The sequence below is a fragment of the Platalea leucorodia genome, assembly GCF_965183815.1.
Source record: "Platalea leucorodia genome assembly, chromosome: 4".
In the NCBI taxonomy this organism is placed as follows: Eukaryota; Metazoa; Chordata; class Aves; order Pelecaniformes; family Threskiornithidae; genus Platalea; species Platalea leucorodia.
In genome coordinates this window covers 127,515,469-127,536,550 of record NC_138826.1, presented here as the reverse complement: position 1 = coordinate 127,536,550, position 21,082 = coordinate 127,515,469, and the positions used below count along the sequence as shown (strand labels likewise).

The window sequence follows — 21,082 nt, the reverse complement described above, 5'->3', positions numbered from 1 at the left end:
CGTACGGCCGGGGGAGCGGGACAGGCCCTGTGCAGCCCTGCCCGCGCACGGACCCCTGGGACAGCCCACGGCCACGCTGCCCACGGCGGGGCCGGGACGGGGAACCGGCTGGCAGCGGTGCGGGGACCTGCCTGTGCGGGCAGGGACCTGCCCGGGGGAGCCGGTCTGTCCTTGGGGTGCGGGGCCAGGGTGCGGGTGCCTTCCCAGGGCGCGGGTCCCTTCCCGGGAATGTCAGTCCCTGCCCAGGGATACGGGACCCTTCCCAGGGTGTTGGTCCCTGCCTGGGGTGCTGGGTCCTAATCCAGGTTGTGGTTCCCTTCCCGGGGATGCGGGTTCCTTTCTGGGGTGCTGGTCCTTTACTGGGGTTTCGGTCCCTGCCCAGGGTGCTGGTCCCTTCCCGGGGTGCGGGTCCCTGTCCGGGGGGATGCAGGTGTCCTCCCGGGATGCCAGTCCCTTCCTGGGGTGAGGTTCCCCTCCCAGGGTGCTGGTCCCCTCCCGGGCTGTCAGTTCCCTCCTGGAGTGCCGGTCCCTGCCAGGGTGTCGATCCCTGCCCAGGGTTGCGGGTCCCCTCCCGGGGTGCCAATCCCCTCCCGGGCTGTCAGTCCCCTCTCGGGGTGCGGGTCCCTTCCCGGGGTGCGGGTCCCCTCTCGGGGTGCCGGTCCCTTCCCGGAGTGCCGGTCCCCTCCCGGGGTGCGGGTCCCCTCCGGGGGTGCGCGTCCCCTCCGGGGGAGGCCGGGGGCCGCGGGCGGCGCGGGGGCGGAGCGGGGCGGCCGCCGCTGCCATTTCGGGCCATGGAGCGGGTCCCGCCCGCCGCCGGTGTCCGGTTACCGGCTCCGGGGCGCAGCGGGCGCAGGGAGCCGCCGTCCCCGGGGCCGCCGCCCGCCGTCCGCGCCCCCGAGCAGGTACCGGGCACCGGGGCGGGCGGGGGGAGCCCCGGGGGCGGCGGCGGCGGCGGGCGGGACCCCCCCGGCGCCGGGGGACCCCGCACCCGCCCCGCCCGGCGCCGGCCCCCACCCGCGTCCGCGGGGCCCCGGGCGGCGGGGGGGCTCCGGGGGGGCTCCGGGGGCCGGCGGCGGCTGCGGGGCCGCCCCCGAGGGGCTCCGGCCCGGCCCCGGTGACCTTGCGGCGCTCGCTGCGGGGCGGGGGGCCCACGGCGGCCTCGGCCCACCGCGGACAGGGGCCCCGCGTGTCCCCGTCCCACCCATGGACACGGGCCCTGCGTGTCCCCCTCCCACCCGCGGTCACGGGCCCTGCGTGTCCCCGTCCCACCCATGGACACGGGCCCCGCATGTCCCCCTCCCACTGCGGACAGGGGCCCCGCGTGTCCCCGTCCCACCCATGGACACGGGCCCTGCGTGTCCCCCTCCCACCCGCGGTCACGGGCCCTGCGTGTCCCCGTCCCACCCATGGACACGGGCCCCGCATGTCCCCCTCCCACTGCGGACAGGGGCCCCGCGTGTCCCCGTCCCACCCATGGACACGGGCCCTGCGTGTCCCCCTCCCACCCGCGGTCACGGCCCCTGCGTGTCCCCCTCCCACCCGCAGTCACGGGCCCCACATGTCCCCCTCCCACCGCGGACAGGGGCCCTGCGTGTCCCCCTCCCACCCGTGGTCACGGGCCCTGCGTGTCCCCGTCCCACCCGTGGTCACGGGCCCCGCGTGTCCCCCTCCCACCGCGGCCATGGGCCCTGCATGTCCCCGTCCCACCCACGGACAGGGGCCCTGTGTGTCCCCCTCCCACCGCGGTCACGGCCCTGCGTGTCCCCCTCCCACCCACGGACAGGGGCCCTGCGGGGTCCCTGGGAGCCTGTGGTGACACTGCCAGGCCGTGCCATGCGGTGCCATGCAGCGCGGTGCCAGGCTGTGCCGTGCTGTGCGGTGCCATGCAGTGCCACGCATGGTTCTGTGCAGCGCCGTGCCCCGCTGTGCCGTGCCGTGCCATGCAGTGCCGTGCCGTGCCGTACTGCGCCGCGCAGCGCAGCACTGCGTGATTGCCTGCGGCGGGGTGCGGTGCAGCGCAGCCTGCAGCCGTGCTATGCCATTCGGTGCAGTGCTGCGCCGTGCTGCGCCGTGCTGCGCAGTGCCGTGCAGTGCCGTGCAGTGCTGCACAGTGCAGTGTGATCGCCTGCAGCGGGGTGTGGTGCAGTGCAGCCTGCGGCTGGGCAGTGCCACGCAGCGCGGTGCACTTTTAATGCAGTGCCGCGCAGGTGCCATGCGCTGCAGTGCCGGGCAGTGCCATGCGGTGCAGCGTAAGGCAGCGTGGTGCAGCACAGCGCAGAGCAGTGCAGTGCAGGGCAGTAATGCATGCTAGTGCAGGGCAGTGTAGCCATGCGGTGCGGTGCGGTGCAGTGCGGTGTATCTGTGCAGCGCAGTGCAGTGCCCTGCGGTGTAGCCATGGGGTGCAGCGTGGTGCGGTGCAGTGTGGTGTAGCCGTGCGGTGCAGCGGTAGCGGTGTGACTTGGCTCTTGCCGCGCTGCTGCTGTTTGCCCTCGGCCCAAGGACGCCCTTGTGGAAGGGCACCCTTCGCCCGCCCGCACCGGGGGCTCCCCCCGCCCCGAGGCCTGGGCTCCAGCAGCACCCGTGGGCCCAGCAGCCCTCGGGCTGAGCCGCGGGCCGGCACCGGCCATGCCAACACCAGAGGGTTCCCGGGGACCCCGCAGGAGCCCGGCTGTGCCCGCAGAGGGGTCCCTGCTCGCCCCATGGCTCCTGCTGCTGCCTCGGCCAGCAGCGTTCCCGGCACAGCCGTGGCTGCCTGCACAGCGGCGGCGTGTGCCCTGTGCCAGCGCAGGGGCGGGTGCTGCCTCATCTTCCGACAGTTTCGCCGTGGGCAGGGGCCAGGCAGCTGCCTGTGAGCAGGGGTGTGTCCCCGCCGCCATCCCCTCTCCCCGGGCGCTGGGGACGGTGCCGGGGCCGGAGGCGGCACTGACCCTTCCCTCAGTGGGCGCCCGGCCAGCGCCGCGTGACCGGGACGGGGCCGCGGCAGGCAGCACGCGCACCGAGCTGGCGGGCTCCCATGGGACGCGGCCGTCCTGGCACTGCTGCAGGCACGCCACCTCCCAGGCCGCTCCGGAGCCCGTGCGCCGCGCTGGCCCGGGCAGCGCCGCGGCAGAGCCCCCCTCCACGGGCAGCGGCACCCGCCGCCCCCGCCATGGCTTCGCTCCCCGAGCTGGGGCGCTGGGGCCGGGCAGGGGTCCCCCCTCCATCCCGGGCAGCGGGTGCCGGGGGTGACCATCCCCGTGCGCCCCCGCAGGTGCCGGCAGACCCCCCAGGATGGCGGAGGCTCACCAGGCCGTGGCCTTTCAGTTCACCGTCACCCCCGAGGGGTTGGACTTCCACCTCAGCCGCGAGGCTGTCAAGCAGTTCTACCTCGCCGGCATCTCCTCCTGGAAGAAGCGCTTGGTCCGCGCCAAGGTGGGCCTGGCCGGGGGCTGCGGGACAGTCGGACCCCCCCGACCCCGCCGTCCCCACCGCCCTGACCCCCCTGTGCCCACAGAACAGCTTCCTGACCGGCGTCTACCCCGCCTCCCCCTCCAGCTGGATGGTGGTCGTGATGGCCACCGCCGGCTCCTTCTACTGCCAGGTCGACCCCTCCCTGGGGATGATCGCCCGCATCCGCCACTGCCTGCCCGAGAGGTGAGCGCGGGCAGCTCGGCCGGGGGAACCCCCCCAGCCCACGGCCCCCCCAGCCCCATCCCTCGGTGGGGACCACCCCACACATCCCCCAACCCATGGGCACGGCCCCACATGCCCTGTCTCCCAGCGGCACCCACCCACAAGTCCCCAGCCCCTCCGGCATGGCCATGGTGGGCTGCGGCATCCCCGGGGGGTCCCACCCCACACATCCCTACCCCATGGGCACAGCCCCACGTGGGGACCTCCCCCAGGTCCTGCTACGCGTCCCTCAGCACCACGGGCATGGGGCACGGCCCTCCATGGGGACGTCCCCTCATGTCCCCCAGCCCATCATGTCCCCCCTCACCCCCTCTGCCCCCACAGCCGCCTCCTGACCTACGAGAGCCGGACGATGGTGAGCGCCGCGCTCTTCTCCACCGGCGTCTGGCTCTCTGCCGTCCTGCTCTTCCGGCAGGCGCTGAAGCTGCTCCTCTCCTACCACGGCTGGATGTTTGAGCCCCACGGCAAGATGAGCCGCAGCACCAAGATCTGGGTGGTGAGCGGCGCCTGCAGCTGGCACCGGCACCAGCACTGGCACTGGCCCGGCCGGGCAGGGCAAGTGGTGCCGAGCGGGGTGCTGCCGGCACGGCTGCAGGAGGATGCTGTGGCGAGGGTGCAGAGTGTCTGTGTCTGCATGCATGGGTGTGCATGGGTGCATGTGCACACGTGTGCGTGGGCACGTGCAGCACGGTGGGTGCCAGGGTGCTGCGAAGCTGCTGACGGCGGGGATGAGCTGAGCCTGCTCTGTGGCACAGAGATGGTGGGTGCCGGGGGCCCAGGGGAGCCGCAGGAACTGGGCAGCGAGGCCGGGAGCCCCGTGCAGCTCTGCCCCGGGTGGGCACAGGCAGGAGCAGCCACCCAGGCCGGGGTGTCGGGGCAGCGGGCAGGGCCGGGACCTGGCTGCGGTGCAGGGGAGCCTGCAGGGCTGGGACAGGAGCAGCGGGCAGGGCCGGGACCCGGCTGCGGTGCGGCAGGCACATGCAGGACTCCCGGTGCCAGCAGCAGGAGCTGGTGCGCGGGCGATGCGCGGCCATGCCGTGGTCCTGCGGCTCTGCTCCATCCTCTCCGCGTGTTTGGCAGGCGCTGATGAAGGTGCTGTCTATCCGCAAACCCCTGCTCTACAGCTTCCAGACCTCTCTGCCCAAGCTCCCCGTGCCCCCCGTGGAGGCCACCATCACCCGGGTAAGGGGCTGGGATGGGATGGGGACAGGGGGTCCGCCCGCGGTGGGACGGGGATGGGGGGGGTCACACCGAGCCCCCTCCCTGCAGTACCTGGAGTCGGTACGCCCACTCATGGATGATGAGAAGTACAGTAAGATGGAGGCTCTGGCCAAGGAGTTCAAGGAGAAGACGGCTCCGCGGCTGCAGAAGTACCTGATCCTCAAGTCCTGGTGGACAACCAACTACGTGAGTACCCTGGGCTTCACAAGTGCTGGAGGGGGGGACCACCGCTGCGTCCCACCCCCCGACGGCCGTATGGGGTGGGACGTGGCAGTGGTCCCCCTGCCTCCAGCACCAGGGATGGCGACCCCAACCCAAGCCCACGGTCCTGCCATCCCCCCATGATCATGGGAAGGGGGAACTTGGGTCCTCCTGGGTGCCCCAGCTGGGTGATTAGGGGCAGGGGGTCCTGCGCCACGTCCCCATCCCTGTCCCCATCGCTGTCCCTGCAGGTGAGCGACTGGTGGGAGCAGTACGTCTACCTGCGCAGCCGCAGCCCGCTCATGGTCAACAGCAACTACTACGCCATGGTAAGGGGGGGGCAACCACCAGCATGACAGAAACCCTCACCAGGTGCCCCCCGGCATCGTCAGCGAGCCCTGTCCCTCGTCCCCAGGATTTCCTCTACGTGACCCCCAGCCACATCCAGGCTGCCCGGGCGGGTAACGTGGTGCACGCCATCCTGCTGTACCGCCGCAAGCTGGACCGTGGGGAGATCCCCCCCGTGAGCACCCGGGGGGCTGGGGGGGTCCGGCGGGGCTGGGGGGCGGTGGGAAGAGCAGGGGAGGCTGTGGGGCAGGGCCAGGGGGAGTCGCCGTGGGGCTGGCATGGGGTCCCGGGGCTGCTGGGGGACTCAGGGGGGCCGGGTTGGGGGGCGCAGGGGGTGGAGGTGGGGGCGCAGACGCCCTGGCCCCCCCTCACTGCTGCCCCGCACAGATGATGGCGCTGGGCATCGTGCCCATGTGCTCCTACCAGTCGGAACGGATGTTCAACACCACCCGCATCCCCGGCAAGGAGACGGGTACGGGGGGCCGGGGGCACCCCATCCCCTGCGCGGGGTCCGTCCCGGGCGGGGTCCCGGGGCTGTGGGGTGGCCGTGACACCGGTGTCCCCCCGCCCAGACACGCTGCTGCACCTGATGGACAGCAAGCACTTGGCCGTCTACCACAAGGGCCGCTTCTACAAGGTCTGGCTCTACTACGGGGGGCAAGTGCTGCGGCCCCGCGACCTGGAGCTGCAGTTCCAGCGCATCCTGGACGACCCCTCGCCCCCCCAGCCCGGCGAGGAGCGGCTGGCGGCACTCACCGCCGGCGAGAGGTGCCGGCACCGCCACGGGGTCCCCGCGCTCCGGGCAGGCTGCGGATGCTGCGCATGCTGCGCATGCTGCCTGGGGCGGTGGGAGCAGGGCAGGCGGGGTGGAGGGGATGCTCCAGGATGGGGACCCTGGGCCACCCACGGGTGGGGGCTGTGGTGTGGGTTGGGGCATGGGAACGGTGGGCTCGGGAGCCTCAGCGGGACGGTGGGCATCACCAGTCCCGCACCCTCACGGTGCCTGGTGCCGGACCCTGGGGCCACCCATGGGTGGGGGCTGTGGCACGGGTTGGGGCGGTGGGCTCGGGGGGCTTTGCAGCACGGTGGACATCACCAGCCCCACGCTCTCACACTCATGGTGCCGGACGCTGGGGCCACCCGTGGGTGGGGGCTGCGGCGTGGGGCAGGGCAGTGGGCTCGAGGGGGCTCAGCGGATGGTGGTGGATCTGGGCATCGCCAGCCCCCTGCGCCCTGACGCCGGCGGTGCCGGCAGGGTGCCCTGGGCCGAGGCTCGAGCCCGGTTCTTCAGCCACGGGAAGAACAAGGCATCGCTGGACGCCATTGAGCGGGCAGCCTTCTTCCTGACACTGGATGAAGAGGAGCACGGCTACAGCCCGGGCCAGGAGGGCTGCATGGACGCCTACGCCAAGTCCCTGCTGCATGGCCAGTGCTACGACCGGTGGGCACCTCCCCAGCCCCCTGCCCCAGCCCCCCGCCACGGCGCCCACCCTGCCCTCACCGCCCCCTCCCCGCAGCTGGTTCGACAAGTCCTTCACCCTGGTGGTCTACAAGAATGGGAAGCTGGGGGCCAACGCCGAGCACTCCTGGGCCGACGCGCCCATCATCGGGCACCTCTGGGAGGTAACGGGGGGCGGGGGGGACACCCCCAGGCTAGGCACCCCCATGGGGCTCCCCAGCTGGACACCCCTATGGGGCTCCCCAAGGATGGGAGCCCCCATTGGGCACCCCCAGCTGGCACCCAGGGGCTGGGGACCCCTAGTTGGGTACTCCCAGAGATGGGCACCCCCAGTGCTGGGCACCCCTGTTAGCCATCCCCAGGGTGGGTACCCCCAGGCTGAGCACCCCCAGCTGGGCACCCCAGCTGGGTACCCCCAGGCTGGGTACCCCAGTGGGCACCCCAGGGCAGAGGACCCCCAGTTGGGCACCCCCCAGAGGTGGGCACCCCTGTTGGGCATCCCCAGGGTGGGTACCCCCAGGGTGGGTACCCCCAGGCTGAGCACCCCCAGCTGGGTACCCCAGTGGGCACCCCAGGGCAGAGGACCCCCAGCTGGGCACCCCCAGGGCTGGGCACCCCTGTAGGGCATCCCCAAGCTGGGCACCCCACTCCTAGGAGCAGGGGGGTCCCAGGGGCTGCCTGGGGGAGCTGGGGACAAGCTGGGGTGAGTGGGGCTGTGGTGGGGGGGCGTGGGGCCGCCCCGGGGTGAGTGGGGCAGCCGGGGGGTGGATGGGGGGGGATGGGGCGATGCTGGGGGGCCACGGGGCCAGTGGCCCAGGCTCAGGGACGTCTCTCCCCCAGTACATGCTGGCGACAGACAAATTCCAGCTGGGCTACACCGAGGGGGGGCACTGCCTGGGCGAGCCCGACACCCTGCTGGCCCCCCCCCAGCGCCTGCAGTGGGACATCCCCCAGGAGGTGGGTCCGACCCCCAAGTGCCAGGCAGGCTCTCGGGGTCCCCCTGCGCCCCAGGGCAGCGGGGTGGGCTCTCTGCACCCCAGCCACCCCCTGCGCCCTACGGCATCGGTGCACCGGGGTCCTGTTGGCCCTCCAGTGTCCCGGTGCCCCTGGCTGTGCCCACCGCAGCTGAGCGCCGGTGTCCCCCCGCCCCGGGCGACGGGGGGCCGGGGGCTGGTGCCGTGCGCCCCGTCCACCATGGCTGCGCCTCTTTGCAGTGCCGTGCCGCCATTGAGAGCTCGTACCGCCTGGCCAAGGCGCTGGCCGACGACGTGGACTTCTGCTGCTTCCAGTTCTCCGACTTTGGGAAGGGGCTGATCAAGAAGTGCCGGACCAGCCCCGACGCCTTCATCCAGATCTCCCTGCAGCTCGCCCACTTCCGCGTGAGCTGTCCCAGACGGGACGGGGATGGGGATGGGGACAGGGATGGGACGGGGATGGGGTGGGATGGGATGGGATGGGGATGGGGATGGGGATGGGAATGGGGTGGGGGGGGATGGGGACAGGGATGGGGACGGGGACGGGGTTGGGGATGGGGATGGGATGGGGATGGGGACGGGGACGGGGACAGGGATGGGGACGGGGATGGGATGGAGATGGGGACGGGGACAGGGATGGGGACAGGGATAGGGGTGGGGACGGGGATGGGGTGGGATGGGATAGGATGGTGACGGGGATGGGGATGGTGACAAGGATGGGACAGGGATGGGATGGGGATGGGGATAGGGACGGGGATGGGATGGGGATGGGGACAGGGATTGGGACGGGGACAGAGATGGGGACAGGAGAGCATCCCCTGGGCACACCCCAGTCTGACCCGGCCTCTCCGCAGGACAAGGGCTGCTTCTGCCTCACCTACGAGGCCTCCATGACGCGGCTGTTCCGCGAGGGCCGGACGGAGACAGTGAGGTCCTGCACCGCCGAATCCACCGCCTTTGTGCGCAGCATGGGGGACGCCCGGCAGACCGTGAGCAATGCGCCGGGGTCCGGGTCTCCGGCCCCCCGCCCCTCCTCCCTGCACCTCCCCTCCGAGCCCTCGGCTCCGTCCCTGCACAGCCTGGCTCAGGCAGCACCTCCCCTCTCTCTGGTGGTCCCATCCCCTGGGGAGGTCGCCGTCCCTCAGAGGTCCCTGTCACTAGGGGAGGTCCCCATGCCTCACAGTGGTCCTCATCCCTTGGGGAGGTCCCCACCTCTGGAAGATGCTCCTATTCCTTGGGAATGACCCTGTCCCTGGAGAAAGTGCCCATCCCTCAGGGAGGTCCCCATCCCTCATGAAGATCTCCATCTCTCAGGGAGGGCCTCATCTCTGGCAGATGTCCCTATTCCTTGGGGACATCCCCATCCCTAGAGAAAGTGCCCATCTCTGGTGGAGGTCCCCATCTCTGGGAGAGGTCCCCATCCCTTGAGGAGGTCCCCATCTCTGGGAGAGGTCTCTATTCCTTGGGGATGTCCCTATCCCTAGAGAAAGTGCCCATCTCTGGAGGGGGTCTCTCTGGAGGTCCCCATCCCTTGAGGACATCCCTGACCCTGGGAGAGGTCCCCATCCCTCCGGACCATCTCCCCCAGAGCTGCACAGCCATTGCCTCCCCCGGGCAGGACTGGGGAGGACTCACCCTGTGCAGAGCACCCGGGGTGGCCGGGTTGGGGACAATGGGACCCCGGCCTGCCCTGGCCCTGAGCCTGGCTCTCCCCGCAGCGAGCCGAGCGCCAGCGGCTCTTCAAGCTGGCGGCCGACAAGCACCAGCACATGTACCGCATGGCCATGACCGGGGCCGGCATTGACCGGCACCTCTTCTGCCTCTACGTGGTGTCCCGCTACCTGGGGGTGGAGTCCCCCTTCCTGGCCCAGGTGAGCCCGGGCGGGCGCGGGGGGCACACAGCACCACGCAGCGCCGCGCAGCACCGCGCCGTGATGGCGACGCACGTGGCATGTGGGACACTGCGTGGGCACGCAGGGGAAAAGCCGCCCCTCTGGCACGAGTCACCAGCACACGTGTGTGCAAGGGCTGCAGGCACTGCACGTGGCCTGGGTGCACACGTGCAGTTGCCATCGCCGGCGTGTCACCGCGTGCTACAGCAATGGCACCCTGTGCCTGTCACCCTGCTGCCGGGCTGTGCACAGGCAGTGGGGTGTAGCAGGGTGCAGCAGGCTGCAGTGGGGCACAGCGGGGTGCAGTGGGGCACAGAGGGGTGCAGCAGGGTGCAGAGGGGCACAGTGGGGTGCAGTGGGGTGCAGCAGGCTGCAGTGGGGCACGGCAGGGTGCAGTGGGGCACAGAGGGGTGCAGCAGGGTGCAGCGGGGTGCAGTGGGGCACAAAGGGGTGCAGCAGGCTGCAGTGGGGCGCAGTGGGGCACAGAGGGGTGCAGCAGGGTGCAGCAGGCTGCAGTGGGGCACAGCAGGGTGCAGTGGGGCACAGAAGGGTGCAGCAGGCTGCAGTGGGGCGCAGTGGGGTGCAGTGGGGCACAGAGGGGTGCAGCAGGGTGCAGCAGGCTGCAGTGGGGCACAGCAGGGTGCAGTGGGGCACAGAAGGGTGCAGCAGGCTGCAGTGGGGCACAGAGGGGTGCAGCAGGGTGCAGTGGGGTGCAGTGGGGCACTTGGCCGTTGGCACTGATGCCCGGGCTGGGCAGGTGCTGTCGGAGCCCTGGCGCCTCTCCACCAGCCAGACGCCGCAGCAGCAGCTGAAGCTGTGCGACCTGAGCAAGCACCCCGACCATGTCTCCACCGGCGGCGGCTTCGGCCCCGTGAGCATCCCGGGGGCGTGAGGGGGCCTGGGGGGGCTCAGTGGGGTGTGTGTGCAAGGGGCGGGGGTGCAGGTGTGCGAGGAGTGTGGTCTGTAGCACGTACCCCTCCGTGGCTCCGGGTCAGGCACGTGCCCACAGCGGGTGCCCCCTGCCCCAGCCCCACGGCCCAGGTGGGTGCCCCGGGTGGGTGCCCGCTGCCCCCGGGGGTGCCGTAGCCCCACTCGTCACCCCCCCGCAGGTGGCGGACGACGGCTACGGTGTCTCCTACATCATCGCGGGCGAGAACCTCATCAACTTCCACGTCTCCAGCAAGTTCTCCAGCTCCGAGACGGTGAGAGCCCCAGGGCTGGGGCTGGGGGCTCCCCCGAGCGGGGGGCTGGGGGCTCCCCGGGCAGGGCAGGGCAGGGCAGGCAGCGGTGGCTTCCGCCATGCTGTAGTTGCCGTCCATGCTGTAGGGTCTGTGGGGTCCCCGTGGGCCTGGGACAGCCCCCCCGACCCTGACCCCGCTGCGTCCCAGCCCCTCTCCTGTGGGGGACCCGCAGGCTTGTGCTGCCCGTGCAGGACCTGCCGGGGGTCCCGGGGCGCAGGGGGTGCCCCAGGGCCAGCGGGGGCTGGGGGTTCACGGGTGCTGCCCCGCAGGACTCGAAGCGCTTTGGGAGGAACATCCGCCAGGCCATGCTGGACATCGCCGAGCTCTTCGACAAGCCGGCCGAGAAGGCGAGGAAGTGAGGGGGGGTGGGCTCAGACCCCAGCCCGGGGGGGGATGTGGAGCTGGGGCCAGCGGGGGCCGCTCTGAGCCCCGGTGCTGGGTGAGGGGGGTGGGGGGCAGCGAGGGTGGTGTTGCTCTGTACATGCTTCCAATAAAGGCTGTTGGTGTGAGCCCCCGGCCAGCTCTGCGCCCGCCATCGGGCTGGGGACCCCCGCCTCGGGCCCGCGCACCCCGCGCTGGGCACCCCTGCACCCACCACGTCCCCACGGGGGTCCTGGCAGCATCCCGGCAGCCGGTGGGCACTGGTGCGGGCAGCGGATGCGTCAGCAGCTCCTCGGGCAGCGGATGAAAGGCACCGTGGGGCGGTGAGCGGCGAGCTGGTGAGCGGTGAGCCGTGCCCGCTGGCGTAGCGGTGACGGGGAGTGCGCAGCGGGGCACGGCGGCAGGGACATGCACTGCGCAGAGCCCCTCGGCCGTGTCCAGCACGGCGGGGCGCCTTGTCCCGTGCAGCGCCCGACAGTTGGAGGCGGCCAGCGCCCTGCTCCTGCTGGCGGCCAGCACCCATTGAGCTCACGGAGCTTGGGCGCAGCCCGGCCAGCACCCGCAGGGTGTCTGCTGGGGGTGTGGGGGTTCCTGCCAGCCCTGGAGCCCCCCTGCTGTGGGTACCTCCTTGTCCTGGGATGCTCCGGCTCCGGGACACAGGCTGAGAGTCCACCCAGCACCCACACCCTGCCTGCATGCCCTGCCTGCACCCACACCCTGCCTGTACATCCCTGCCTTCACATCCCTGCCTGCACACCCTCCCTGCACATCCCTGCCTCCACACCTTGCCTTCACATCCCTGCCTGCACACCCTACTTTCACACCCTGCCTTACCCCCCCTTTCTGCACCCTGCCTGCTGCCAGAGCTGCCCGATGTCCCCACGCAGAGGGACACAGTGAGGGGTGATGGGGAGGTGGCACTGCAGCGGCATCCCCCGAGCAGGCGTGGATGCTGCGCCCACCATGGGCTCCGAACCAGGGTCCCTCCTGCAGCCGGGTGCGGGGGCCGCCCTCACCCCCAAGGAGGGGGGATGCGACCCCAGCCGCGCACCCCAGCTCAGCCAAGGAGGGGCCCGAGTGCCGTGGGGACACCGGGTGGGAGCTGCCCGCTGCCCATGCCGGCGCCAGTCCCCTCGTGTGAGCACCTGCCAGCCCCTGCCCTGGGCCTGCTGCTGGGCTGCATCCTGCACCCCGACCCTGCTCTGGGGCCGCATCCTGCACCCTGACCCCGCACTGGGGCTGCATCCTGCACCTGGGCCCCACAGCCCAGCCCCACGGCCGGGGGTCCCCCAGTTCGGACCTGGAGCCCCCTGTGTGCAGTGGGGACCCCGGATGCCGCAGGCGGGTGCCTCTGCCAGGCGGCTGTGCCGGGTCCCTGGCGGGCAGCAGGAGCTGCTGGTGCGTGTCTGGAGACACGGCAAGTGGCTGGAGCCGCGCCGGGAGCCACTGGTCCCTGCTCCCTTATCTGATCCCGGGCCGTGGGCAGCGAGCCCAGCCCTGGCCCTGGTCCTGTCCCTGACGCTGCAGTGCCCGGGGGACAGCACCCTGTTCCCCCGCGGGTCCCTCCCCATCACCCCGCTCCCCCTGCGGCTCTGTGCCCACCACCCAGCACCGCTTGGCCCTTGTGTCGTGTCGTGCTGTGGTGCGGCGCTGCCGGGGGGTCAGCCCCACAGTGGGGCAGCGACCCGGCCCCCCACGCCTGCCAGTGCTCACGCCAGAGCCATGCGTGCCACACCGGAGCAGTGGGTGCTCACACCGGACTCGTGTGTGCCATGCTGGTGCGGTGGGCGCTCACGCTGGTGAGGTGCGTTCTCATGCTGGAGCCGTGGGTGCGCACACCGGAGCCGTGGGTGCTCACACCGGAGCCATGGGTGCTGCACCCCAGCACAGCCCAGCTCCCCCGCGCCGGGTCGGCCGGGGGGCAGCACCCACCAGCGCCCGGGGGCTCCGGTGGTGGGGCCGGGACTGTGGGGCTCGGCTGGGCACGGGGGCTCCCGGTGCGTGAGCCCGCGGCTGGTGCCAGCAGCACCCGCGGCTGGTGCCAGCAGCACTCGCTGCTGGGGTGCAGAGGTGGCTCTGGGATGAGAGGCTCTGCCTGGGTGGCACCAGCTGCCGGCACCGATGGGGACCTCGGGCACGTCCATCCAGGGACCGGTGCCTCTGGGGGCGTCGGGGAGGCCCAGGGTGGGGGCTCCTGCCCGCGCACAGCAAGCCGGAGCCGTGGGGCGGCTGCCTCTCCCCTTTGATCTGGCTGCCAGCGGGACCGGCTGGCTCCCAGGAGCGGGTGCCACCCGCCCGCCTGCTGCGCTGCCCAACGCCCCGCACCCCGGCTGCGGTGCCTATAAAGGCGTCGGGGCGGCTGCGTCCTGCTCCAGCCGGGCTCATCTCCACGTCGCGCCTGCAGGTGGGTGTGTGGGTGCCGGGGAGGCGGTGGGTGCCGGGGCAGGCGGTGGGTGCCGGGGAGGTGGTGGGGCAGTGGGACCTGGGGCAGGCGATGGGTGCCAGGGCAGGCGGTGGGTGCCGGGGCAGGCAATGGGGCGGTGGGTGCTGGAGCAGGTGATGGGTGCTGGGGCAGGCGGTGGGTGCCGGGGAGGCGGTGGGGCAGTGGGTGCTGGGGCAGACGATGGGGTGGTGGGTGCCGGGGCAGGCAGTAGGTGCCAGAGAGGTGGTGGGGCAGTGGGTGCCGGGGCAGGCAGTGGGCACCGGGGCAGACGATGGGGTGGTGGGTGCCCGAGCAGGCAATGGGGTGGTGGGTGCCGGGGCAGGCAGTGGGTGCCGGGGCAGGTGATGGGGTGGTGGGTGCCAGGGCGGGCAGTGGGTGCTGGGGCAGGTGGTGGGTGCCGGGGCAGGTGGTGGGTGCCGGGGCAGGCGATGGGGCGGCGGGTGCCAGGGCGGGCAGTGGGTGCCCAGCCCGGCTCCAGCCACCCCTCTCTTTGCAGGGAAGGGCGAGGATGGGACCAGCCGCCTTCCTGGGGCTCTGCCTGCTGGGCTGCCTGGCGCTGCACCCCTCGCTGCGCGGTGAGCCCTGCACCCTGCCCACCCCCCAGCCCCCACTCCCTGCCCGGCCCTCGCCCACGTTACCCGTCCCGGGCACCCCCCCGCACCCCTGCCCTCCGCCGCCGCCTGCATGGCCCGGGGACGGGCAGCGCTCCCCCCCGGGCAGGGACGGGCACCGGGGGCTCCCCGAAATGTGGGGGCTTGGGAGCAGCCCCCCCAGACGGAGCCGGGGGTGCCCCGAGCCTCCCGGGGCTGCCGCCCGCCGGGCCCCGGCTGCGGGCAGGTGCCGCTGGGGGTCGGGGTGAAGGCCCTGACCCCCCCGCCCCGAGCAGGGGTGCGGGCCAACAAGTGCCCCCAGGGCTGGCTGGACTTCGGGGGCCACTGCTACGGCTACTTCGGCCAGGAGCTCACCTGGAGGAAGGCAGAGGTGGGTGCTGGGGGGGGGGTGGGGTTGCCCCCGGCCCCCCTGTGCAGGCAGCGCTGCCGGGCCCCCCCCGACCTGCCTGTCCCTGCCAGGCCCGGTGCAGGGCCACCGGCGGGGGGGGGCACCTGGCCTCGCTGCACACCCCCGAGGAGCACCGCGCCCTCGCCGCCTTCATCGCCCAGCGCCAGCGCCGGGAGGAGGAGGAGGAGGAGGAGGAGAACGTCTGGATCGGCCTCTACCACGGGGTGAGCGTCCCCTGCCTGCACCCCTGCCTGCACCGCTGCCCGCAGCCGCGGGGAGCGCCCCCGCGTGCGCTCCGCCCCACGCGTGTCCCTGCGCTGCCCGCGTCCGTCTGTCCGTCCTGGCCCCGCCTGGCCGCCGTTTGCCCACCCGGGCCAGCGCCCCCCCCCCGCTGCCTAACCCCTGCCTTGCCTCCTGCCCGCCCAGAGCCAGGCCTGGACGTGGGTGGACGGCTCGCAGGCGCCCTATTCCGCGTGGGAGGGGGACGAGGCCCCCGCGGGGCAGCGCTGCGCCGCGCTGGAGGATTCCTCGGGTGAGAGGGGGCCTCGGGGAGGGGGCCCGGGGGCGGGGGGGGGCCCGGGGGGGGGGGGCGGCCCCCAGCGCTCGCTCCTCTTCCCCCGCAGGTTTCATGTCCTGGGAGGACGACGCCTGCAGCGAGAGGAAACCCTTCGTCTGCAAACACCCGGCCTAGGAGGGGCCCTGCGCCCCAAACCCCGCACCCCCAAACCCCGCACCCCCCGCCCCATTGCCCCCAGCACCCCTGTACCCCGCACCCCCCGCCCCATTGCCCCTGGACCCCCAAACCCCGCACCCCCCGCCCCATTGCCCCCAGCACCCCTGTACCCCGCACCCCCCGCCCCATTGCATCGAGCATCATCACAGCCCACACCCCCAAACCCCGCACCCCCCCGCCCCATTGCCCCCAGCCCCCCCAGCCCCCCCTGCCCCATTGCCCCCCAACCCCCGTACCCCGCACCCCCCATTGCCCTCAGCCCCCTCGCCGCCGCGGCCGCCCGCCCCCCCGTGCCCCGACGGCGGGGGGCCCCGACAATAAAGTGGCCACAGCACTCGTGGCCCCGCGTGTTCCTCCGCCGTGTCCGTGGCCCCGGCTCTGCCCACCCTGCCCGGCCCTGGCAGGGCACGGCCGCCCCCGGGTGGCACCCACGGGGGACGGGGACCCGGCAGCACCGCGCCTCCCCCGAGCTCCCCGCGGGGCTGGCGGGGAAACGGCACCACGGCTGGACCCCAGCCCCCCAGAAGGACGTGTCCCCAGGGCAGGGGTGTCCCCAGGGCAGGGGGTGTCCCCAGGGCAGGAGGTGTCCCCAGGGCAGGGGTGTCCCCAGGGCAGGGGGTGTCCCCAGGGCAGGGGTGTCCCCAGGGCAGGAGGTGTCCCCAGGGCAGAGGGTGTCCCCAGGGCAGGGGTGTCCCCAGGGCAGGGGGTGTCCCCGGCCACGGGGCTGGGCACCGGCTGCGTGGGGCATGAGTGGCTTTGGCGGTGGCACTGCCCGTGCCCACGCGCGCGGGGAAGGACGACAGGCGCCGCTGGGTGCTCAAGCCAAGGTTTATTGCTGTCCGGGCGTGCGGGGGCCGGTGGGGCGGGAGGCCATCAGGGCCGGGGGGCTCAGCGGGGCAGCGGACAGGGAGGGGGCATGGGGGCACCCCCAGACCCCAGCAGGACCAGCCGCCCCTCAGAGCTGGTACTGGCAGAGGAAGGGGAACTGGCAGTTGCAGGGGTAGTCGTGCCAGAGGTTGAAACCTGGGCAGGGGGGCAGCGAGTCACCCCATCACCCCCTGGCACACCCCCTTTCACCTCTGTCACCCCATTGCCATCACCCTCCACCTCCATCACCCCTTCCATCACCCCCCATCGCCCTCCCTTCCGTCACCCCCCCATCACCCTCCACCTCCATCACCCCTCCCCTCCATCTCCCCCCTTTAGCACCAGACACCTCAACTCTCCCGCAGCGGCCGGGGGTCCCGGTCCCCCAGCCCCCCGCCCCCCGGGACCTGGCTCACCCGAGAACTTGTCCAGCACCACGCAGTCCTCCTTGTCCCAAAGGTTGTTGGGCTGCCCGGGCGCCCAGTTCTTGTAGTCGAAGGCAGAGTTATCGGACCACTTCCACTGCCTGCTCTGTGGGTGCCGGGGTGGGGGGTCAGTGGGCATCCACGGCGGGGGCGGGGGGTCAGCGGGTGCCCGGGGTGGGGGGCCGGGGTCAGTGGGCACCCAGAGCAGGGAGACAGGGTCAGTGGGCACCCAGAGCAGGGAGATGGGGTCAGTGGCCACCCATGGCGGAGGACAGGGATCAGTGGGTGCCTGGGGTGAGGGACAGGGTCAGTGGCCACCCAGAGCAGGGAGATGGGGTCAGTGGGCACCCAGAGCAGGGAGGTGGGGTCAGTGACCACCCATGGCAGGGGACAGGGATCGGTAGTGCCCGGGGTGTGGGACGGGGGTCAGTGGGTGCCCGGGGTGTGGGGCCGGGGTCAGTGGGTAACCAGAGCAGGGAGACAGGGTCAGTGGGCACCCATGGCGGAGGACAGGGATCAGTGGGTGCTGAGGGTGGGGGACGGGGGTCAGTGGGCGCCCGGGGAGGAGGCCAGTGGGCGCCCAGGGTGGGGGTCAGTGGGCGCCCGGGGTGGGGGGGCCAGGGCAGCCCCCTGACACTGACGTGCTCCTCGTCCTGCAGCCCGATCCAGGTGTTGGCCCCGTCCTCCTGATTCGAGATGTAGCGGGCAAGGACCCTGCTGGCCCCCCGGCTGTGGATGGAGGCCAGATGCCCCATGGAGCCATACCGAGCGCACTCGGCCTGGGGGGACATGGGCGGGCTGCTCAGCACCCAGCGCCTGCAGCCACCCGGGCGCTGGGTGCTGGGGACCCACAGAGTCTGGGGCGCGTAGGGCAGAGCCCTCCCCCGGCTGCAGCCCCCCTGCGCTGGGGTCCGGCTCCTGGCCGGGCAGTGCCCCCCTCCCTCACCCGCCACCCCTCCCCAGGGACCCCCCAGCATCCCGCAGCGGTGCCGGCACCCACCTCAGCCTTGGCCCAGGTCTTCCTTTCGGTGAAGTACCCGTAGCAGTACCCCCGGTAGTGCAGCCAGTTCTGGGGGCACTTGGATGCCCATGTCCTCGTTGGGGCACGGCTGGGGGTGCTGGCGAGGGCACCTTCAAAGCGCAGACAGAGCCTCCGCTGTCCCACGGGACGGGGGCACCCACCACCGCCCCACGGCCCGTGCCCCCCCCCCCGCCGTGGGGAGGCAGCCGCGGTGTCTGCCGTGGGTGTGGGGCCAGAGGGGTGCTGGCCCCCCGATCTCACCCAGAGGCACCCCCGCCCAGGGACACCCCCGCCGAGGGGCACCCCCGCCCAGGGTCACCCCCACCCAGGGACACCCCCGCCCAGGGACACCCCCGCCCAGGGGCACCCCCCAGGCTCTGCTGCACACCCGGCCCTTGGGGCGCCCGGGGCAGGGTGCGGGGAGGGGTCCCACAAACTGGGGGATGCCACGGGATGGGGATGGGGAGTGAGGAGTGGGGATCGGGGATGAGGGATGGGGAATCAGGGACTGGGGATCAGGGAGCGGGGGTCATGGATCAGGGAGCGGGAATTAGGGAGCAGGGACTGGGGCTCAGGGGATCAGGGAGTGGGGATCAGGGTGTGCTGGCTCGGGTGCTGCTGCCTCGGGGGGGGATTGCACCCATGTCCTGTGAGGGCCCGTGGCCCGGGCAGGGAATCACCTCCCACTAAGGCCAGGACGAGCAGGCAGCCGAGCAGGCAGGGGAGGAGAGCATGGGTCCTGCACTCGACTCTTCCGCTGCAGAGAGAGCAGAGGCAGGGCCGTGAGGGGGGGCCCAGCAAGGAGAGAAGCACCCGGAGCTCCCTCGCACCACGTACACCCCCGGGACGGAGGGCAGGGGGTGCCTGGCTCCATCCCGGGACGGAGGGCAGGGGATGCTCGGCTCCATCCCAGGACGGAGGGCAGGGGGTGCTCAGCTCCGTCCCGGGACAGAGGGCAGGGGGCGCCCAGCTCAGCACCCCGAGGAGTGGAGCCGGGGTGCAGCAGGAGCCTGCACCCATCAGGGTGAGGAAGAGCCAGGCTGAGGACGGACTCACCAGAGCATGGTGCCGGCTGGGCAGGCGGGAAGGTCAGGGACGGCCTTTGGGAACCAGCGGCGGTGGCTGCCCTGGGGACAGGTTACAGGTTCCTCCGAGGGTGGCTGATGGTCACTCAGGAGCCCAGAGGGCAAATGCCACTCTTGGGCTTTACAGCCACCAGCGGGGAGGGCAGTGGCGGCTCCAGTTCCCTGGAAGCGGGGACTGGCGGGGGACGCGCTCGAGGTGACGCTGCTGCCTGCGCGCCCATGAAGGCACCCGGGGTCCCGCTGTGACCCACCCAGAGGGCAGGTTTAGGTTGGGCAGGGGGAGGAAAGGTTTTAGGCTGAGGGCGGTGAGGCACAGGAACAGGCTGCCCAGAGAAGCTGTGGATGCCCCATCATTGGAAGGGTTCAAGACCAGGATGGACGGGGCTTTGGGCACCCTGATCTAGCGGGAGATGTCCCTGCCCGTGGCAGGGGGTGGCTGGGTGGTCTCTGAAGGTCCCTTCGACCCTAGTCTGGGTCTATGGTGCAGCCTCCCCGGGAACGGGGACAGGGATGGAGCGGGTTTGATGTGACCGCAGCAGCCCGGTGGTCCCGGGGAGCGGGCTCACAGGACGGGGTGCAGGGGGTGCAGGCGTCCCCGTCCCACGTTGAGGGCTCTGCAAGGATGGGCGGGCTCGGACCACGGGGGGCTGGGGGTCCCGAGGGTGGCCATGCTGCCTTTGCCCCGCTGCCCTCGCTGCCTCCCACGCCTCCACCACCCCCATGGGGGTCGTTCATCCCTCACCGGCAAATGGGGAGCGACAGAGCCCTGCCCACCCCCACCCAGCCCTCTCGCAGACCCCCCACCGGGTGCTGGACCCCACGGGTGGACGCTGGACCCCCTGGCTGGGTGTTGGACCCCCTGGTTGGGTGCTGGATCCCCTGGCTGGGTGCTGGACCCCACGCCAGGCACCTGTAATGTCTCCCCTATGGGGTGACCCCCTGCGTGGCTGTGTAGGGATGATGACTTTTGGGGAGATGGGACCCCGTAGCACAGGGCAGGAGGCTGCTGGTTCCCGATGTCTCTGGTGCAGCACGCTACCAGCGAGCAAGTACGTTATCGCGATTTGCTGAGGTGGCCCGTGAAGAGGCTGCGGGAGGCGTCCCCAATAAGGCACTCACCAGGCGGCTCTCAGGAGCGGGGCTGGCCGGTGGCTCACACGTCTCTGGGTGGGTGACCCGCGTCCCAGGGCAGCCGGTCCCCCAGGGTCCGTCCGTCCGTCTGTCGGGGCGAGGGCCGCGCTGGCAGGAATGCCCCAGGTCAGGTGCGCCCTGCTTTTATGGCTGCGGCGCGGGGAGGGCGCGGGGCAGGGCAGCCTTCCTGCAACAGCCAGGCCACTTCTGCTTTCCTGGAAGGTGGGTTCGTTATTGCAGCTTCTCTGCTCTGCCCTTAACGAGGGCGTCCCAGGCTCCCAGCACCCCCAGTGAGACCAGTTCAGCTTCCTGGGTGCTCCCACACCACCCACTCCTCGGCCTATGTACACCTGGGGGGCACCAGCGTCGCTGGGGTCAACAGGAGTGAGACCACAGCGTCCCTGGGGTCACCAGGAGTGAGACCAGTGTCCCTAGGGTCACCAGGAGTGAGACCACAGCATCCCCAGGGTCACCGGGAGTGAGACCACAGCATCCCCAGGGTCACTGGGAGTGAGACCACAGCATCCCTGGGGTCACTGGGAGTGAGACCACAGCGTCCCCAGGGTCACCAGGAGTGAGACCAGTGTCCCCAGGGTCACCTGGAGTGAGACCACAGTGTCTCCGGGGTCACCAGGAGTGAGACCACAGCATCCCCGGGGTGTCTCTGTATGAGATGGAGACCCGTACCCACGCCAAGCCCAGTGACTGTGACTCCCGCGAGGTCCCACCAGTTGACCCACGAGGATGCAGCACCCGTTCAGACAAAAGTGCTGCGGGCGGCGATTCGACGCGAGCCGTAACACTGCCGAGCACCATCCCACAGCTCGAACGAGCGCTCACCCCACCGAACCACGCCGTGCCCGTGCACCCAGGTCTGGCAGCCACCACCATGGCCATGACCAGGCAGCTGCCAGACCCCAGGCAGGGACCGTCATGGGCCATTTGGTGAGAGGCACGGGCCTGCTGCTGGCTGGCGCGTGCACCCTGTG

The 21,082-nt window shown here is 72.1% G+C and overlaps 3 protein-coding genes across 3 annotated transcripts; 2 read left to right on the top strand and 1 right to left on the bottom strand.

The window, feature by feature from the left end:
• Positions 1-3,270: 3,270 nt before the first annotated feature.
• Positions 3,271-11,396, top strand: CPT1B (carnitine palmitoyltransferase 1B; the record flags this gene model as incomplete). The annotated part of the gene is made up of 18 exons (XM_082308702.1): positions 3,271-3,411; positions 3,494-3,633; positions 3,997-4,168; positions 4,753-4,854; positions 4,942-5,079; positions 5,346-5,423; positions 5,510-5,617; positions 5,830-5,914; positions 6,015-6,210; positions 6,698-6,883; positions 6,960-7,065; positions 7,742-7,858; positions 8,116-8,280; positions 8,730-8,864; positions 9,594-9,746; positions 10,525-10,638; positions 10,877-10,969; positions 11,278-11,396. 18 exons carry the CDS (start codon positions 3,271-3,273, stop codon positions 11,365-11,367), a joined length of 2,319 nt encoding a protein of 772 aa, XP_082164828.1. The 3' UTR covers positions 11,368-11,396.
• A 2,944-nt stretch (positions 11,397-14,340) lies between these two features.
• LOC309589761 (rheacalcin-1-like) lies at positions 14,341-15,522 on the top strand (the record flags this gene model as incomplete). The annotated part of the gene is made up of 5 exons (XM_082310241.1): positions 14,341-14,407; positions 14,719-14,813; positions 14,903-15,055; positions 15,258-15,363; positions 15,455-15,522. 5 exons carry the CDS (start codon positions 14,341-14,343, stop codon positions 15,520-15,522), a joined length of 489 nt encoding a protein of 162 aa, XP_082166367.1.
• An 873-nt stretch (positions 15,523-16,395) lies between these two features.
• Positions 16,396-20,197, bottom strand: LOC309588629 (C-type lectin BpLec-like). Its single transcript, XM_082308118.1, has 7 exons — positions 20,082-20,197; positions 18,934-19,004; positions 18,558-18,634; positions 17,857-17,987; positions 17,498-17,635; positions 16,848-16,962; positions 16,396-16,587 (listed from the first exon to the last, which is right to left on the bottom strand). The coding sequence occupies exons 2-7, from the start codon at positions 18,939-18,941 to the stop codon at positions 16,520-16,522; spliced, it is 537 nt and encodes a 178-aa protein (XP_082164244.1). The 5' UTR covers positions 18,942-19,004; positions 20,082-20,197; the 3' UTR covers positions 16,396-16,519.
• Positions 20,198-21,082: the final 885 nt, after the last annotated feature.

Excerpts from the sequence above, each read along its gene's own strand:
- LOC309588629 (XM_082308118.1), bottom strand. Across the intron at positions 17,988-18,557 it reads CGTCCTGGCCTTAGTGGGAG|GTGCCCTCGCCAGCACCCCC; the intron begins GTGATTCCCTGC and ends TGCGCTTTGAAG. Across the intron at positions 16,588-16,847 it reads GGTGCTGGACAAGTTCTCGG|GTTTCAACCTCTGGCACGAC; the intron begins GTGAGCCAGGTC and ends CCCCCTGCCCAG.